Source organism: Asparagus officinalis, chromosome 6, assembly GCF_001876935.1.
Source record: "Asparagus officinalis chromosome 6, Aspof.V1, whole genome shotgun sequence".
NCBI classification, from domain to species: Eukaryota; Viridiplantae; Streptophyta; class Magnoliopsida; order Asparagales; family Asparagaceae; genus Asparagus; species Asparagus officinalis.
The window spans coordinates 50,118,924-50,138,604 of NC_033799.1; the positions used below are offsets into that span (position 1 = coordinate 50,118,924).

The following is a 19,681-nucleotide window of genomic DNA, read 5'->3' on the forward strand; positions in this document are numbered from 1 at the left end:
TCATTAGATGCTTCTAGACAGTACATTTGAACAAAGTTATGGTTTTTTCAATTGCGAAAGTCATAATATTACATTCAAGAAGCAAAACATGCACCCAGTTTTTAAGACAATACATTTGAACAAAGTTATGGGTTCATAAACAAACAAGTCACAAGCAAAATATCTTAACACAACCACAAGTCCGAGATCTCAGTCGAACAGGCTAAAAGAGGAGAGCTCTTCTTTGACCACTTCCACCCTTCTCGCGTGGTCCTCCCGAGCTTTGTCTTTAGCCGCCTTCCGAATTCGGTCTTCAGAGCTCAACATGGCAGTAGCATCTTCCTAGCGCAAGGCTTGGAGGCTTCGAGTTTCCGCCTCAGCGGTCTTGCTGACCTTTACGACCTCGGATTGGAGCCCCTTCAAATTCGCCTCCGCCTGTCCCAATTCGGCCCTCAGGCGAGATATAGTGCGATTGAGGTCAATAATTCGCTCCTCTAACAAGTGTTGTTGACCCACCCAGAAGTTGACTATGGATTCCAAGTCCGCTATTTCTTTGGAACGGACCTCCTGTTCCCAGGCTTCCTGACGCCTGACATGAACCAAGCAAGACTCCACGTCGGCTTCCGGACCTTCTCGTAGCAATGTCTCTAGCCTTATCATACGCGACTCCAAAAGACGAAACTCCTGCATGCAACGTGTAGCAAGCCGGTTTTCGCCCGACCGCCGAAAGTCGACCACGCGATCCAGGAGAGATTGCCTGAAACCGTCAAAGCTGCCCATGCCAAGGTTGACGAGGGAAATCACCTGCCTCATAGCATTCTCAAACTCTTCGACGCGAGCCTGCAAGGGCAAGTATTCAGAGGAAGTAGGCTCTTGACCCGAAGCGAGTGCCGCAATGGGTGGAACCTCGAGACAGGGTTCGGTTCCCGGCTGAGGAACAGAGCCTAAGGCAGCGGAAGTCGCAGGACCTTCAGATTCATCATCAGAAATTAGGATGGGCTCGGCCACATGCTCTTTGGTAGTCGACGCCTCTTCTCGATCTGTGAAACACAACAATAACACAGGGAAGAGTCAAGGGAAGAATACCCGCTCAACCCACGCGAAAGTCGGGACGAAAAGATACCTTCGGCCGCGGCGGCCTCAGCAGTGCCCAAAGAAGACGCCACCTTCCTTTTCTTAGAAGCAACTCTCTTTACCTTCGGTGCCATTATGGGTACGATGAAAAGAAAAATTAGGTTTCCTCTGGGGAAGACAATGAAAGAAACTATAGCCTCTCTTAACAGAGGGTAAGGGCGTTAAATACTCTAAAAAAATCCTAGATGGTTACTCGCCACTCGATTGGACCGTTTAGGGCCAAAACAGTTGAGAGTAAGGCCGAACAAATCGGATCTCACCTAGATGGCCAGGATCCGATGGTTCCTGGACACGATCTTCAGCAACGGTCCGAACTAGGCGTGATAGACGAAGAGCCCCACTACGCCGCATTTAATGTGAAACGACGTGCCCACGTCCTCCTGGCTGATGTACACTTGGATCAGTACATGGCCCACTGAAAACGGAGTCCACCCGACGTCAAATTCGTCGTTGAGGTTCCCGCAGGCCAAAATCAATTGGATCCGCATACCCTTCTGGAACTTGAGTCAGTTCCCAATCTGCTTGCGGACGAAATCCGCCCGCGAAGGAAACAAACTTACGGCCGAAATTTGCCGACAGCTAAAAACACCCCTGCAGCTAAGACTCTCTAGCTAACGCATGTTAAAAAAATTGGAGCATGCACAGAAGTAATAGTGACCAAAAGCGAAAGGATAATTTCATTCATAAAGAAATCCTATTACAACGGGGAATTAAAGGCAAATTACAAAGCTTTCAACCGCAGTTCCGCCTCACGAATCTCTCCGGCTAGGCGAAGCTCAAGCCTCCTTAGGATCTCTCGACGAAGATCTTCTTCGGGGCGCGAGACTAAGTCCTGAACGGTATCTTTGACCTCCTTGAGAGCTTGATCCTTCTCCTCAACAGAATCGGCGACTAGTTGCCGACGAGACTCAATGTCCTCCAACTCCTTTGCCGCCTGCTCACGAGCCTTCTCTTGAATGACCAAAGAAGCATGTGCGTTAGCTATAACTTGTTTCAGTTCCTCTATCTCGGAGGATAGGCGAGAAAGGCGGTTATCGGTTGTCTGTTGCTCATAGGCCACTCGTGCATCCTCAGCCTTAGCCTGCTCCAATTCTGCGGACAACCTTATCTCCAGTGACATAGTCTCATTCAGGCGGCGATCGCGGTCTTCCACTACTGCTTGGACTTCGTTGGAGGCGAGATCAACAATTGCAGAACTCTGCGCACGGAGGGCGAGCAACTGCTGAACAGCCTCATCCACTTCTTTCAGACGCTGAAAGTATGGCTTCGCCGCAGAACAGCCTCATCCACTTCTTTCAGACGCTGAAAGTATGGCTTCGCCGCAGTGGCGCCAAGCCTCTTGATTAAGAAGAACGTGTTGTGATCGAGATCCTCCTTGAACTCCTCGAAAGGACAATTCTCCTCCAAGGCGAGTTTGACGCAGTCAGCTAAAGTGTCTTAGAAGTTAACCAGGGCTCGTGCCGTGTTCCTCTTCCGCAAACGTTCCAAGGGAGAAAGGGCTGCTTCCTCTGCCAAAAACGAAGCTACGATTGAAGTACTGGTGGTCATAACCGCAGAAACAGCGGTTAGCACTGCCAAAACCGCTGTGACCGCCGACGCCATCAGGGTAGCAGCCGCGGCATCGCTAGCCTCTACAGATGAGGAAACGGCCACCAACCGAGTGGGAGTCCCCCTTTGAATCAGAGACTCTCACGCTGAGGGCTCACCCCCAATCGGTGCTTCCGCGAGAGTGGAGGTTTCCTCCTGTTGGCCGGACATGTCTTCAGGAGCCGACGTCTCTTCCTCGCTAGATAGCGCCTCTTAAATCGAGATGTCGTCATCCACCTCTGATTCACCCATTTCTCCGGCCGAATGACCCTCCCAAGAAGGGCCGACTGCGGATGCAAAGAGAAGATTGACAAATGCCCTATCGGCTCAGAAGGATCAACAACACTTAAACCTATGCTTACCTGAATCATCGGGCTCTTTTGCGTCTCCGGTCTCCCCCTCTTCGTCCGAAGGGATGGAGATCACTCTCTCAGCTGCACCTGCACAAATTAGACACAAATGTCAGAAGATACAAATCCGGCTTTCTATCCGAGAGTATCGCACCAAAAATTATTACCTCCTGGTGCGGGAGTAGGGGTCGTTGAATGTGACGCCCCAGGGTTCACACAAGGCTGCAGCCCCAGGTGAAACCCGGATTGTCAAACCTGCCAAGCACCAACCACCATGCTATGACAAGTTTCACCATCACAATCACTATTTCTCTAGTGGAAACAATAAATAGGTGAAGGTACAGACAGGTAAAAATAGAAATAGAACAACACTGGATATACACATAAGAAGCATAAGAAAAATCAATAATGAGCCCAACTGGAATAAAATAGACATATCTCTGAGTCTGAATTGAATCTCAAATACAATGAGTCACATAAACAAAGTCTCACAATAGCTCTCAACTCTATGAAACAAAATACCAATCTAGATTCTGAAAATAATCAACTACATGTGGAGTTCTACAATAACTACAAAATATGATAGGTAACTAAATGGACAACTAAGAAGACCCATCAACCTGTGACTCTCCGTGCGCCAAACTTGCTGCCTGAAAGGGGGAAAACAACGAGCGTCAAAGCGCTAGCGAGATCATCACTACCTCTCCCCAGGGGAAGGGGTAGGAGTATATAAGAAAATAGAGTCAGTACATACATATATCAAATCATTCATATAACTCTCTATGAATGAAAAACAAATAATCAATGATAAATACTCCAATCTCCAATATAAAGAATAATCACCTCATCTCGAATTATGTCCGAGTGACCTGCTCTAATATAAGAGGATAACAACTAAGCTAAAACAAATATATCTGCCATCCATAATGGGTGTATCAAATTCTCAAAGGAAAATACCCTACTCACGGGCAATCTATCTGGGAAGTAAAACTTACAACTGATCAATTATCTATTTGTGCATCATCTTGTACTATAGCGATACTTTTGTAATGCTCGTTACTCAATCGCTCTGCGGTAATAGGGTTTATTATTTTCCTATTCCGGATACATATAATAACGATACTGTTGTAATACTATTACTCAATCGTTCTGCGGTAATAGGTTTTATCTCCCTATCCCGGATACATGAAATAACGATACTTTTGTAATACTTTTACTCAATCGTTCTGCGGTAAATAGGTTTTATCTCCCTAACGATACTTTTGTAATACTCTTACTCAATCGTTCTGCGGCAAATAGGTTTCATCTCCCTATTTTCGGATACATGAAATAACGATACTTTTGTAATACTATTACTCAATCGTTCTGCAGCAAATAGGTTTTATCTTCCTATTTCCGGATACATGAAATAACTATACTCTTTCATATGTATTCATCAGCTCAACATGCGACAAAAAGTATGTTAACACAACATAATCTAAGTGTACGTGCACATATCTCGGTGTGCGTGTCCATATCTGGTGTTCATCATCATCCCAGATATTAAACAACTCTTAAGCATTGTATATAACAGTACAAGATCGAGAAACTCTCTCAAAAATAACAAACAAGAGCGAAACTCAAGAAACATTTACGTAATATATCAATTTATTTCAAATCAGCACATCTGCAGTTTTCTGCAGGACATATCATTAGTAAATTTAGCATATCTTTCTCTGAATAAACTCTTTTTAAGAATAGTTTTTCGTTTTGGAAACTAGACTCACATAACTATCATTTGACTCTGATTTGGCTCTGTTTGGAGTTCATATGATATTTCTAATTTCCAGTCAAACATTTTATATGTGCAGCAGATTTTCTGCAGAACATATCATCAATAAAATGAGCATATCTTTCTCTAAGAAAACTATCTTTAGGTATGGTTTTCTGTTTTGAAAACTAGATTCACATATCTTTCAATTGGCATTATTTTGGTTCAAATTGGATATCATTTGTTATTTAAAAGTTCTAGTTCAAAAGTATATGTGCAGCAGATTTTCAGCAGAATATAACAAGCATGATTATTTGCACAAGAAATCATATGTAAACCTTCAATCATGCACGAAACTTTAAAACGAAGCATAAGACATCTAAATTAAGATAAACAATGTTTAAATTATTTTTAGATCTTAAAATACTTCTGTAAATTCGTGCTTCATCTTTTTAACATGAAAAGACCTAGTCTTTATACATATATACAAAAGATCCAATTTTTATACACAAATTAATTGATTTGGCTCTATAGAACTCATTAAAAACTCTTTAAAAATATTTTAAAAACTAGGAAGGGGATTAGTAGAGATGATACTCGCCTGGGGTTGAAGGAAAAACTTGTTAGAAACAACGTCGAAGGAGATCTCCACTTCAAAAGCCAAAAATCAACAAAAACCCAACTTGAAAGCCTCCAATCTTCTCCAAGAATTCAAAATAGGTTTTATGGGGGTTTGGTGGCTGTTAGGGTTCTTAGATATGATAAAAGAAAAGAATTTTCGTGAAAAAATACAGGTATTTATAGAGGCAAACCCGAAACAATTCAGTTAGACCCGAACCAGGAAACCTAGTCTGACTAGGAAAATACTCCTTCGGTATTTTGGTTGTAACTTTCTCATCCGAACTCAGAATGAGGTGATCTAAGACTTGTTGGAAAGTTGCTGAATATACCTACAACTTTGGTCTTTTACACGTTTCCAAATTCTAAATATATCGATGTGAAAATTATAAAAACTCATAACTGGTCATTATTCCCAGATTTTTACTCTTTTGGCCTTTGTGCATGTTTTGTGCGTTTGCACTCATATTTTCACAAATATACATTGAATTGATCTCAAATCAATTCTTATCATATCCAAATATTAAAATATATTATTTTTCACCATATAACATATTTATCATAAAATATTTAAATTTACGGGGTTTTACATTCTTCCCCCCTTAAAAGAATTTCGTCCTAAAATTCCACAATCGCATCTCAAAGCTTAAAAACGGGGAAAACACAATAAGAAGATGTAATTCATATTAAGAATTCATTCTGCACACATCTCATAGTATTAGCACAATGATATTTAAAGTTAACAACCTAGAATGCAAACATTCTCCCCTAAATCCCTAATTAAACGAAATTGGTACGTCGAGCGAAATAATCCAAACAATGAAACTCTCATGTATATACCATATGTTTCAAATGATTAAGGATCAGGTGACAATATCTCCATTCTAGTGTTAAAGATAAATATAAATGTGACTAAACAACAAAGATAAAGACTACTATCAAAGCAAATAAACATAAGAATTTATCAACATCATACATGTCCAAACAGGTGTGGGTAGTCGCGATTCGGCTGCTTGCCGGTTCCACTGAACTTTCACTAATGGAATGACTTTATTCCTAAGTTTTTTATTCTCTCTAGCAAGTATGCATACCGAAATCTCTACGGTAGTCAAGTCATCCTGAATCTCAATCTCTGGTGAATCAATCACTCCCTGTTGCTCATCATCCCGCAGATGCTTCTTAAGAATCATGAAAGACATCGTGTATACTCGACATCAATGCTGGAAGATCTAACCTGTAAGAAACAGCTCCAATGCGCTCGATGATCCCGAAAGGACTAACATATCTCGGGGTAAGTTTCCCCCGTCTACCGAATCGCTGAACGCCCTTCATCGGTAATACTTTTAACATAACTGAGTCTCCGACCTGGAACTCTAAAGGTCGTCTCCTCTGATCTATATAGCTCTTTTGTTGACTCTGCGCCGTAAGAATACGCTCTCGAATCAATGCCACCTTCTCTGTGGTCTGTCTAACTAACTCTGGACAAATCAATAAACTATCATCTGGCTCTGCCCAACATATAGGTGATCTGCAAGGTCTCCCGTACAAAGCTTCATACGGTGCTATCCTGATGATAGCTTGATAACTATTATTATATGCAAATTCAATCAGTGGGATGTGATCCTCCCAGCTACCCTGAAAATTTATAATGCATTCTCTCAGCATGTCCTCTAAGATCTGATTCACCCTCTTGGTCTGACCGTCTGTCTGGGGTGAAAAACGCTGCTAAATGACAACTGACTGTCAAAAGCATACTGAAAACTCCTACAAAAATGAGATGTGAAGTCTGAGCCCCAATCTGATACAATCGTCTCCGAAACTCCATGCAATCTAACAATCTCCCGAATGAAGATCCTCGCATACATATCTGCCATATAAGTCATCCTCACTGGTAAGAAATATGTAGACTTAGTCAATCTGTCCACTATAACCCAAATAGAATCATTTCCTTCCTTTGACTTAGGCAACTCCACTATGAAATCCATGGAAATATCTGCCCACTTCCACTCAGGAATGGGTAAAAGCTGTAGGGTTCCTGCATGTCTCAGATGTTCTGCCTTAATTTGTTAGCAGGTATAACACTTAGCCACATAATCTGCAATCCCTCTGCACATACCACTCCACCAAAAATGCCTCTTCAGATCCTTGTACATTTTCCTTGTGCATGGATGTACTGTATATCTGTTACGATGCGCCTAAACTGTCGCAAAATAAGCCATACCCTCCGGGTCTACATCAAAACACCTCATAGTCCTGCTAATGGTGTGTCCACATAAATGACAAATGTCGTATTACTGTTTAGAACAGTCAAAATTGTCATTGTAGTCTATCTAGCCTTAATAGTCTTAAATGCTTCCTAGCACCCCGTGCCCAAAGCAAACTATACACCCTTCTTGTAATGTGTGTAAGTGGTATCACAATCTTTAAAAAGTCCTGAATGAACTTTCTCTCATACCATTCTAAAACTACGAACCCCTGAAATGGTTCTTAGTGGCTCTCAATCAAGTATAGCCTCAATAATGGCTGGATCCACTGTTATGCCCCACCTGCTGATGACGTGGCAAAAAAAAATCTAATCTCTTATAGCCAAAACTCGTATTTGCTGAACTCAGCATATCACTGATGCCTCTAATCTCGATTGTCCGCTATCCCCGCAATGCTAATAGAGGATGTTGCTCGCTCTCTGTCTCCGATCTCAAAAAGATAAAGATGTCGTTAATAAAATGACTATGAACTGGTCCTAACATGGACGAAAAACCTGGTTCATCAAATCCATGAATACCGCGGGTGCATTGGTCAGCCCAAATGGCATGAAAAGAACTCAAAAGACCCATATCGAGTCAGAAAATGCGGTTTTGGAAACATCCATTTACCGCAATCGCAACTGGAAATAACTAGAATGAAGATTAATCTTTGAGAAATGTTGCGCTCCCCGCAGCTAGTCAAACAAGTCATAAATTCTCGATAGTGGATCCGTGATCCGGAAAATGACCTTGTTCAACTCACGATAATCGATACACAATCGCATGCTATAGTCCTTCTTCCCCACGAAGAAGACCTATGCTCCCAAAAAAAACGACTCCAGAAAAAAAACTCTGTGATAACAACTCATCTAGCTGGGTATGTAGCTCCCTCATCTCAGCGGGTGCCATATGATATGGTAAGGTGCTCGGAATATCGGTACGGTGCTTGCTGCAACTCGATGCAGGGAAACAACCTCTCTCATTGGAGAAAACATAGGTATGTCCTAAAAGACATCCTGATATACTGAGACAACTCCGGTCTCGCTTAAAACTGCACCCCGATCTCGTATCATCACCTCTTCGACGTATGCCAGAAATGACTCCGCATTCTGGTTACCCTGTGAGGTTGCTACTATCTATACAATCCCAATGAATGCTCATAAGCGTACTGTTTTAGCAAAATAGTCGATATTGATATTGTAGGAAGATAACCATTCCATACTAAGAATGACGTCGAAATTCAACATCCCCAACACGACCATGACAAAGATGAACGAAATTCAACATCCCCAACACGACCATGACAAAGATGAACTCAAACTCATCTATACTGATGACACATCTCCTACATATACTCTCTAATAGGGACACCTCCCCTAAAGGAGTACAAACTGATAATGGGATGCCTAAACGCTACGCTACAAGGTGATGTCTAATCATGACATCATGATAGAAAAAAAATGCGAATCTTCTGAATCAACAAGATTCGAGCTGGATAAGAATTTACTATGAAAACCCTGCTCGCACTATGATCACGTGGCGCGACTACATAAACTCTGCTGGTGGCCGACGCCTGCTACGCTACTGGCGGTGAAACACATGGGTCCATCTGACACTGATGAATACTCTGAATAGCACAATTCTGGCCTATAGGCCCCTACATCCTCAGAATAACCGGTAGAACATCTATCCTCCGATGCTAGCCGTAACTGTTGCCCTAAGATTATTGGCCATGATCTCTATCATGCTAGTCTCCTACTGGTGTACTGCGATAATTCTTCACTCTATGTTCGATCTTATTATAATTGTATCATGTGTCTCGAATCATGCGCTGCTGTGGTGTTATCAAATCATGTTTGTTATCTTCTTGTAATGTCTTTATTGCTGATGGTAAAAATCCTTACCCCGCTGCTGGGGTCTTGTCATTGCCATCATGCTAGTCTAGATTTCATAATTAACTATAGGCATATCTCACTGTTTTAAGCAAACTAGCTCTAACTGCTTGTCGAAGAAGTAAACAAAATTTTCCCAAATAAGTGATATTCACTGTCCCGATGAAAATCTGAAATCATAGCTATTCTTTGATGCTATTCTCTGGTGATATCCTCTGTGCTGAATATATTTAACCTCTGGTTTGATACTGAGTCTACGTTAAGGAATTTTCACATATTTCTTTTTATTTATAAGCTGCATATGAATCCAATGTGCCCTGCACTATGGTGTTCTTAGTGTCCTTCATCTTTCTTATTCTTATAGAGCCAAGTCTCCTGTTCTGTATCTCTATCAACAAATGGTTATGGTGATAATGTAATCATTAGTATTATCTCTTCAATAGGTACAATTGGTACAATGGGTGGTGGAACTCCAGAAAATGTAATGTGGCTCGCTACTCCCTCCTTGAGTGTTGTTAGTCTTTGTTTCTGCAAACGGTGCCATAAAGTCGATCAAATACTGTGGAGCCTACTGCGGCTCGGACTCTGCTTGCCCAGCTCTCCGGGTATGAGTTTTATCTCGACTGCATCCTCGTTCCAACATTTATAATATCAAGAGGAGAGCTTATGATCATAGTAAGTGAGATCTCAAACAAATATACATATATATAACATATCACAATACGTATTCATAACATATAGTATTCACGTAAATACTTCAAATCAACATAAAATAATAGTAAAAAAATTGAAATTTTGAGATATACGCACATATCGTCCTCACTCATTCTAGAAATTCCTAACGGACTCTATACGTGAATCCTAGGAAACTCTATCCTAGCTCCACAATTTGACACAGGAATGATCCTAAGGATGCTGGAACTAGAGCTCTGATACCAACTGTGATGCCCCAGGGTTCACACAAGGCTGCAGTCCCAGGTGAAACCCGGATTGTCAAACCTGCCAAGCACCAACCACCATGCTATGACAAGTTTCACCATCACAATCACTATCTCTCTAGTGGAAATAATAAATAGGTGAAGGTACAGACAGGTAAAAATAGAAATAGGAAAACACTGGATATACACAGAAGAAGCATAAGAAAAATCAATAATAAGCCTAACTGGAATAAAATAGACATATCTCTGAGTCTGAATTGAATCTCAAATACAATGAGTCACATAAACAAAGTCTCACAATAGCTCTCAACTCTATGAAACAAAATACCAATCTAGATTCTGAAAATAATCAACTACATGTGGAGTTATACAATAACTACAAAATATGATAAGTAACTAAATGGACAACTAAGAAGTCCCATCAACCTGTGACTCTCCGTGCGCTAGACTCGCTGCCTGAAAGGGGGGAAAACAACGAGCGTCAAAGCGCTAGCGAGATCATCACTACCCCTCCCCAGGGGAAGGGGTAGGAGTATATAAGAAAATAGAGTCAGTACATACATATATCAAATCATTCATATAACTCTCTATGAATGAAAAACAAATAATCAATGATAAATACTCCAATCTCCAATATAAAGAATAATCACCTCATCTCGAATTATGTCCGAGTGACCTGCTTTAATATAAGAGGATACCAACTAAGCTAAAACAAATATATCTTCCGTCCATAACGGGTGTATCAAATTCTCAAAGGAAAATACCCTACTCACGGGCAATCTATCTGGGAAGTAAAACTTACAACTGATCAATTATCTATTTGTGCATCATCTTGTACTATAGCGATACTTTTGTAATGCTCGTTACTCAATCGTTCTGCGGTAATAGGTTTTATCTCCCTATCCCGGATACATGAAATAACGATACTTTTATAATACTCTTACTCAATCGTTCTACGGTAAATAGGTTTTATCTCCCTATTTCCGGATACATGAAATAACGATACTTTTGTAATACTCTTACTCAATCGTTCTGCGGCAAATAGGTTTCATCTCCCTATTTCCGGATACATGAAATAACGATACTTTTGTAATACTATTACTCAATCATTCTGCAGCAAATAGGTTTTATCTTCTTATTTCCGGATACATGAAATAACTATACTCTTTCATATGTATTCATCAGCTCAACATGCGACAAAAAGTCGCGGATCTGAAGAACAAAAGAGGCAAGCAGCCTCAACAATCAATGAATGGTGGTTCCTCCAAGCCGCCAGCAATGGAATGGGTCCGTGTCAAACAGAACCCAGTCACTGTAGAAGTGATGAATAAGAAATTCACGTTCAAACTCTGAATGTCGGAATGTTTCCTCTCATTATTGTCAAATTCTCTAACTCTTATGAGTTATTTTTGAGACGAGATTCAAATCCCGTCACTTCGGATCGCTCTCGTAACTGAGATGGCGACAGAAGAACAGCATCAAAAACGTCTCGAAGAACTCGAGAGGTTGGATGAAAAGCGCTTGGAATCAGCACATCTGCAGTTTTCTGCAGGACATATCATTAGTAAATTTAGCATATCTTTCTCTGAATAAACGCTTTTTAAGAATAATTTTTCGTTTTGGAAACTAGACTCACATATCTATCATTTGACTCTGATTTGGATCAGTTTGTAGTTCATATGATATTTCTAATTTCCAGTCAAACATTTTATATGTGCAGCAGATTTTCTGCATAATATATCATTAATAAAATGAGCATATCTTTCTCTAAGAAAACTATCTTTAGGTATGGTTTTCTGTTTTGAAAACTAGATTCACATATCTTTCAATTGGCATTATTTTGGTTCAAATTGGATATCATTTGTTATTTAAAAGTTCTAGTTCAAAAGTATATGTGCAGCAGATTTTCAGCAGAACATAACAAGCATGATTATTTGCACAAGAAATCATATGTAAACCTTCAATCATGCACGAAACTTTAAAACGAAGCATAAGACATCTAAATTAAGATAAACAATGTTTAAATTATTTTTAGATCTTAAAATACTTCTGTAAATTCGTGCTTCATCTTTTTAACATGAAAAGACCTAGTCTTTATACATATATACAAAAGATCCAATTTTTATACACAAATTAATTGATTTGGCTCTATAGAACTCATTAAAAACTCTTTAAAAATATTTTAAAAACTAGGAAGGGGATTAGTAGAGATGATACTCGCCTGGGGTTGAAGAAAAAACTTGTTAGAAGCAACGTCGAAGGAGATCTCCACTTCAAAAGCCAAAAATCAACAAAAACCCAACTTGAAAGCCTCCAATCTTCTCCAAGAATTCAAAATAGGTTTTATGGGGGTTTGGTGGCTGTTAGGGTTCTTAGATATGATAAAAGAAAAGAATTTTCGTGAAAAAATACAGGTATTTATAGAGGCAAACCCGAAACAATTCAGTTAGACCCGAACCAGGAAACCTAGTCTGACTAGGAAAATACTCCTTCGGTATTTTGGTTGTAACTTTCTCATCCGAACTCAGAATGAGGTGATCTAAGACTTGTTGGAAAGCTGCTGAATATACCTACAACTTTGGTCTTTTACACTTTTCCAAATTCTAAATGTATCGATATGGAAAATATAAAAACTCATAACTGATCATTATTCCCAGATTTTTACTCTTTTGGCCTTTGTGCATGTTTTGTGCGTTTGCACTCATATTTTTACAAATATACATTGAATTGATCTCAAATCAATTCTTATCATATCTAAATATCAAAATATATTATTTTTCACCATATAACATATTTATCATAAAATATTCAAATTTACGGGGTTTTACATTGAAACCCCCACCCGTGGCCCCACACCAGATGGAGGAGGGGTGTCCTTCGAAGCCATCGGAGCCGCCTTCGATACAACAGAAGAGGGAGACTGAACAGCTCCAGCCCCAGAGGCAACATCATCCTGACCCTCCGCCGCTCTAGCAGCCTCGGCCTTCTTGGCCGCTTCCGCTCTGGAACCCTCCGCCGCCATCTCCCGCTGCCGCTTGGAGATCAGCGAACTACTCAGAGATAGAAGGGGTATTCCCATCCACCCAGCTATTGTGCTCTGGGCTCGTTCCAGTCGCTCGCCTGCCCGGATTAACTCGTCAGATTCTCCCCACTCACTTTGGGGGTCCAACGGAAGACCAGGAGAGGGAGCTCGGGCTACAGGCACCTCAGATTCGTCCGGACCCACGTCGCCTCCTTCAGTGTCTTCAGCCGGATCCTCTGACAACCACTCCTTAACAGTTTGGCGGCCCCTCCGTCTCGAAGCACGGAGAGGCCTTCTGGGAGGACCCCCCTGCTCCGCCAAACACGAGCCCTAGAACCAGAAGCCTTCGGTATTAGCGCTGGCACCCCGATACCACCAGCAGTACAGGAGGGTATGATGCAAATCACGATCCTTTGCGGGTAGTTCAAAATGGGCATGGGTACCACCAGCATGAGTCCAGAACCATCCCCGAGCTCCATCCACCAGCCCTCCTTCGATGTGTAGGTGGGGATTGGCATTGCCCACGTACAATTGGTCATACCCAAACTGTCGGGCAAACCTGCAAGGGATATACGGCTCGAGATAGCAGACGGAAGCCTGTTCGTAAGATGTGATACGCCGGCCCGAAATGTTTCACGTCAACCATCAAAAAGCGGCGCGCGAAGAGAAATGGTGTGATGATCCACCGTCGGCGCATCTCTAAGAGACTCCACGTATCCTCCTCCACTGAAATAAGGAAAGAAACAGCGGAAATTGTAGTGGACGAAATGGGAAAGCGTCTTCCACGCGTCGGGAATGTCCTTACACTTCCAAGAGCACCTCTCCAAGCGCTCAACGAACGGAACAAACCTGTCTCCCGGAAGAGTCGCGGGGGCGCTCATCAAGCATTCGCAGTGGTAGACGAACCACGCCATCAAATAAGTATACGGCAGCCCCACCCTAGGATTGGGGGTCCTGATGACCTCTCTGTCCCCCTCATCGATAGTCGATACACAGCAGAATTGGTTCGTCAGGGTGCGAAGCCCCCGATGGATACACGCTACCATCGCCGACACCAAGGAATAGGACTTCCCGTGGGCTAAGCAAACCGCGGGGTACACGACCTCCACGGGAAGAGCCTCGAAAGAGTGAGTGTGGATTACGCACCTCTTTAGCCACAACATGAGGTACCCTGCAAACAGAGCCTTCCCAGATATAGGGAACTTGGCCTGGTGGTGAAACGAGTGGAAAACTGTTCTGGATTTGAACCCGCCCTCGTCACGCTCAAGAGATATTGTGGCTTCCCCTTCGTCCATCATCCTTTCCACTTCAGCCTGGTCACATCTGCTCAATGGCAGAGCAGGCCTCCCTTTAACATCGTTCTCAGGGAATAAATAATCAGCCCAATTCTTATGGCTGATCCCCGGGGCCCTTTTCTTCTTACCTTTGTGATCAACCGCCCCTAATGTATTGAGGCATATATGATAGTGACAGAGCAATTCCCACAAAGTCTCGACCACCAAAGGGGAGCGGTCAGAAAGTTGGTCGATCTCATCTTGACCAGGAACATACTCCTCATACGGAAAGTCTCCCAATGGCAGTCCCGACACATCGTACATATCGTGAAGGGCTATGTCGAGCTCACTATTGGGGGTGAAAAACATGCCACTATCGGCACAATACAGCTCCAAAATACTGTGGAACTAGGAAGCATTAATCTTCAGACCGTGCCGAGTGGCCTGAATGGCCGAATACAGCTCCAAGTTCGCAAGATCAGAGTTCTCGACCAGAATGTAGTCGATAATCTTGGACCACCAAGTCTTGCTGCCAGGTGCAGAGTAGATCCACCCCGGAGCTCTGAAATCCTTTGGGGGAAATTTCCCGCCGGCTTAGAAGAAACGATGACGGAAAGTCTCCGCGACCACCGTCGTCTCCCCAGTGGGCGCCTCGTTAGCAAGTCACCCGTTTACAAGAGCTCTCTACCCCGTACCCAGCTGTGGAGCCTGTAAAGATGCCGCAGGTCACCCCGCCTTGAGTAGGGGTCAAATCCCAATTCATCATCCTCGGGACCGCGAGGGAACGTAGCTCGACGATAGAGAACCCTCTCGGCATGTTGGGAAGATAGTAGTGAACCCCATCCATTAAGCGGAGCCACCTGCTCTCCTTGATCAGCAGGGCGGAGAGGTCAGTCGTGGCATCGCCAAACAAGAACCGGGGCTTCTGTAACTCTATCCTGGCCTTGTCCGTCAACACCGTGTCGGTGGTCAACTCACGCAGCGTCGGATGGTGCCCATCAGTAACTCTCTTTATCAAGCCATCCGGCTTATCAGCAGAAAACGCAGGCACCGGGTCCAAGGAGGGAAATCGAGGAGGCGCCGTATAGCCTGTGCTTCCGACGAGACCAATGGCCACGCCCTTCGGAAGAGTTTCGTCAGAAAAGGTCGCTGCAAGAAAGAACCAAAGAGTCAAGATAGGATCTGCCTTAAGGGTAGATCCGCCAATTAAGTAAAGATGAGCCAATTCGCCTGTCAAAAGGCGAAACCCGCTCAACTAGAATGAGACCCGCCTGTGAAAACAATGCTCCCCTTTACCAGAGAAAAATTCAAACTCGCCTATCAAAAACGAGTTCGCCCTCGCCCAATAAAGGTCGATTTCGCCTGTAGAGGCAGAAATCGTCCTCTATGAGTAAATACAAAATCCGCCCAAAAAGGGGGCAACTGTGCCCTAAGTTGGGGAAACGGCCAAAAGATGGCTGAATCCAAGGGAGACAAGCAACGATCATTCCCCCCAACTCGATGTCTGTAACCTACGCAAAGTCATCAGACTAACCTCTCGACTTACCCAAGTGCGTCTCAGGTATGCTGGCGGGTGAACCGTTGGTGAGGCGGTCGGAATAGCGTCCGGGACCTCCTCCTTTCGCAACACACCTCTTAGATTTCGGCGCCATTGAGGAAATTAAGCGGGAACCCTTTCTCCTTAGAAAATTTTCAAGATTTTCAAGCACGGTAACCCCCAAAGGAAGAGAACAACCTATTTAAAGGCGGAGTTGCCAACGTGGCCACGATTGTCCTCAAAAAGCAAAGCACCGACGGACGAGAGACGTGACCACGATCGAAATCAATGGCCCAGATTGCCCCCAACATTTCGAAGTGCCATGTCAAGACGAGAAACGGGCCGGTCGGAAACCTGGGACCCGAGCCGAAATTGACGGTTGTATCCAACGATCGGGTTCGAAAACCATGGCCACGATTCAGATGAGGCGCACGAAGCTTCCGTCAGAACGCGACGTGACAGAACCACGCCGTCTTAGCCGGAAAGCACGAAGCCCACCAGCGGACGCGTGGCTCACCCACACCAACCTAGTCTCGCCCGAAAGGAAGGGTCTCACCTGCGAAAACTCGACCCAAATCCGCAAGTCGAACAGAATTTCACCTCCAAAACCTAACTTTGCCTGAACGGCTCATTCGCCCTTGGAGACAAACGACAAATAACACGACTTTTCCCAAACATAGAACCGCCAACGAGATGACCTCGCTTAAGCCCACGCCTCGAATGGCTGAGGTTTAGAGTAGAAATCTTAGTGTAGCAGAAGATGCCGAGAGGCGTTCTAAAAGCAGTATGCTTTTCATCATCTGGATGCATCTTTATTTTGTTATAACCAGAGAAACCATCCATGAAAGAGATTCTCTCGAATCCGCACGTATTGTCAATGATAACATCCGTGATGGGAAGGGGAAAATCATCTTTTGGGGAGATGACCTCGCTTAAGCCCACGCCTCGAATGGCTGAGGTTTAGAGTAGAAATCTTAGCATCAAGTCTAGGAGAAACTACTCGACAACTCATCATATTGAGGGGAATAGTATGGCTAGCCCGATTCAAATGATAATCGGTAAAGGCATATCACACCCGTTGATAGCTGAGGGTTTGCTAAAAATCCTAAAAGAAACCAAATGTACTTGTTTCACCAAGAACTTCTTTATTCAAAGTATTCCAGACCACACGCGAGGCAGTTTAGGTCTGAAAACTTTGAAGGGGGTCTTGTAGACGGTAAAAAATACCTCCATGAATGGGCGAGAAATCCGCCTGTAAGGGGAAGTCACCCAAAGCCATGCGAATTCACCCGTTATCACAACTCGCCCGACCGAGTCTGCATTCCAATCCGCCAGTAAACCTCAAGACCGCCAATACGGCCAGGTATTTGCTACCCCACGTGCTGAGGTGGGCTTCCCACTCCTCTCGACCTGATGGGAGAGGGCACAGTACTCCAAGGCCATCAAGTGGCCGCTCACAGTACGAATGATAGGGCAGGTGTCGAGTCGACCTGAACATTCATAAATGCAGCTCACCTCGGCTGTCCGAGTCAAGAGCTGGCTCGAGTACCGGGAACCCGCTTCCCCCCCTCTCTCGGCCTGAAGAGAGAAGACACAGTACTCCAGGCCCGCCGAATGGCCGCTCACAGTACAAGTGATCGGACAAATGCCAAATCAACCTGCACCCTCATAAATGCGACTTACCTCACTTGTCCAAGCGAGAGGCGAGAGCCGCCGGTGCTTAGTGAGTTGTCACACGTACGAGGAGGGGCTTTCCCATTCCTACATAACGTGATGCAAAACACGGCTCTTCGAAGGACCGCTCATGGTACAGGTAAACAGTAGGATATCTCTGAGCAATGTATGGTCACATCCCATAATTCAAGGAACAGCAGAACTGTCTCTCTTTCATTTAAGAGCCTCTTCCAACAACCTTTAAAAGAGGTCGTAAAACTTTGGGAAAAACAAGAAGCAATCGAGACCAAGCTTTTTGCATAATCTCTGCATTCCAGCACCACTGCCTAGTTCTGAGCCCTGATCACCAGCGAACTAGCAGATCCGAACTCCATCGACTCGAGCTTCTACTGCGTACTGAAGCTCTCTAGCAACCTCGGTCGAACGGTCCAAGGGAAGCAGACTCGACACGAGCATCGAGCGAAGCATCCTGTAGCTACCAAACGTCCCCACACTAAACAAAGAGGGCATTCCATCTGCTTCTGTTGTAATTTTGATTTATTAGTTTGTAATAAGCCTTCTTATCAATACAAACGAAATTCTCTGTTTTCGGGAAATCCAAATTTACACCCTACAATGACGATACCACTGGGCTCATGAATGACCTTCGACAATGTGGAATTACCTTCATTTTGGTGTTTTGACTGTTGTTTACGCCCAACGTGATCATGCTCCTGGCATCCATTGTGCTCAACCACTTCAAAATCTTCTATAATTTTGTCTTTCGTGGATGAATCTGATGATTTCCTGTTTAAAATTGGATTTTCGGCCATTTTTCACTGAACAAGCCCTAATCCTAGGTTGAATTTCGAGAGGGCAAAAGAAAAGGGTTTTTGGGTTCTTTGGGTTTCTGTTAAGAATAGAAGAGGGTAATTGAATTTGGCTATGGGGGAGGGGCATAGTTACCTAATAAGGACAAAATTTCAAAACAAACCCTTTTGGACATTTAATTACAAAAACCAACCTATTTTGTACTTATTTGCAGAAACCGACATGGTTTTAGCCCAGATGCTGAAACCAGGTCGGTTTCTGAAAAAAAAAATTATGAGACTTCACGGGAGTTCAACTCTCGTGAAGTTTACCATAATTTTAAACTTCATGGGAGTTGAACTCCTGTGAAGTTTAATTTGTTGAATAAATTTCACAGGAGTTGAACTCCCGTGAAGATTTACTTAACAAACAGACTTCACGGGAGTTCAACTCCTGTGAAGTCTGTTAGAGGATTAAAAACTCCACGGGAGTTCAACTCCCGTGGAGTTACAGGCCAAATTTCCCAGAGAATTGCTCTCTGGGAAATTTAGACTGCAGCTTCACGGGAGTTGAACTCCCGTGAAGCTACAGGTTTTACAAAACATGCACAGCAGGCTGTGCATGTTTTGTATACATCTACCTATTTTAACTCATATATATAACTATTTACATGTTAACAACATTTACTACAATATATATATGATTTAAACACACACGAAGCAAACAATACTCAAGAAGAATACATAAATGAACAATAATTTATCCACAAAAGTATAGTATTTGAAAATTCATACAAGTTATAAATTTTAACAAAATAAGTTCAAATACAACCCAATATAGCTCCTCTCCTTCCTCTCCCTCTCTTCCCCTTCCCCCTCGCTCTTCCCCGCCCCT

At 43.2% G+C, this 19,681-nt stretch overlaps 1 protein-coding gene across 1 annotated transcript; it reads right to left on the minus strand.

The window, feature by feature from the left end:
• LOC109846167 lies at positions 1,835-2,715 on the minus strand. The gene is made up of 2 exons (XM_020415391.1): positions 2,563-2,715; positions 1,835-2,365 (listed from the first exon to the last, which is right to left on the minus strand). Exons 1-2 carry the CDS (start codon positions 2,713-2,715, stop codon positions 1,835-1,837), a joined length of 684 nt encoding a protein of 227 aa, XP_020270980.1.

What these genes read in the sequence shown, in the direction of transcription:
- LOC109846167 (XM_020415391.1), bottom strand. Translation starts at nt 2,715, where the DNA reads ATGGCGTCGGCGGTCACAGCGGTTTTGGCAGTGCTAACCGCTGTTTCT. An exon ending in GGAACACGGCACGAGCCCTG is followed by an intron (nt 2,366 to 2,562) that starts GTTAACTTCTAA and finishes CCATACTTTCAG; the next exon opens with CGTCTGAAAGAAGTGGATGA.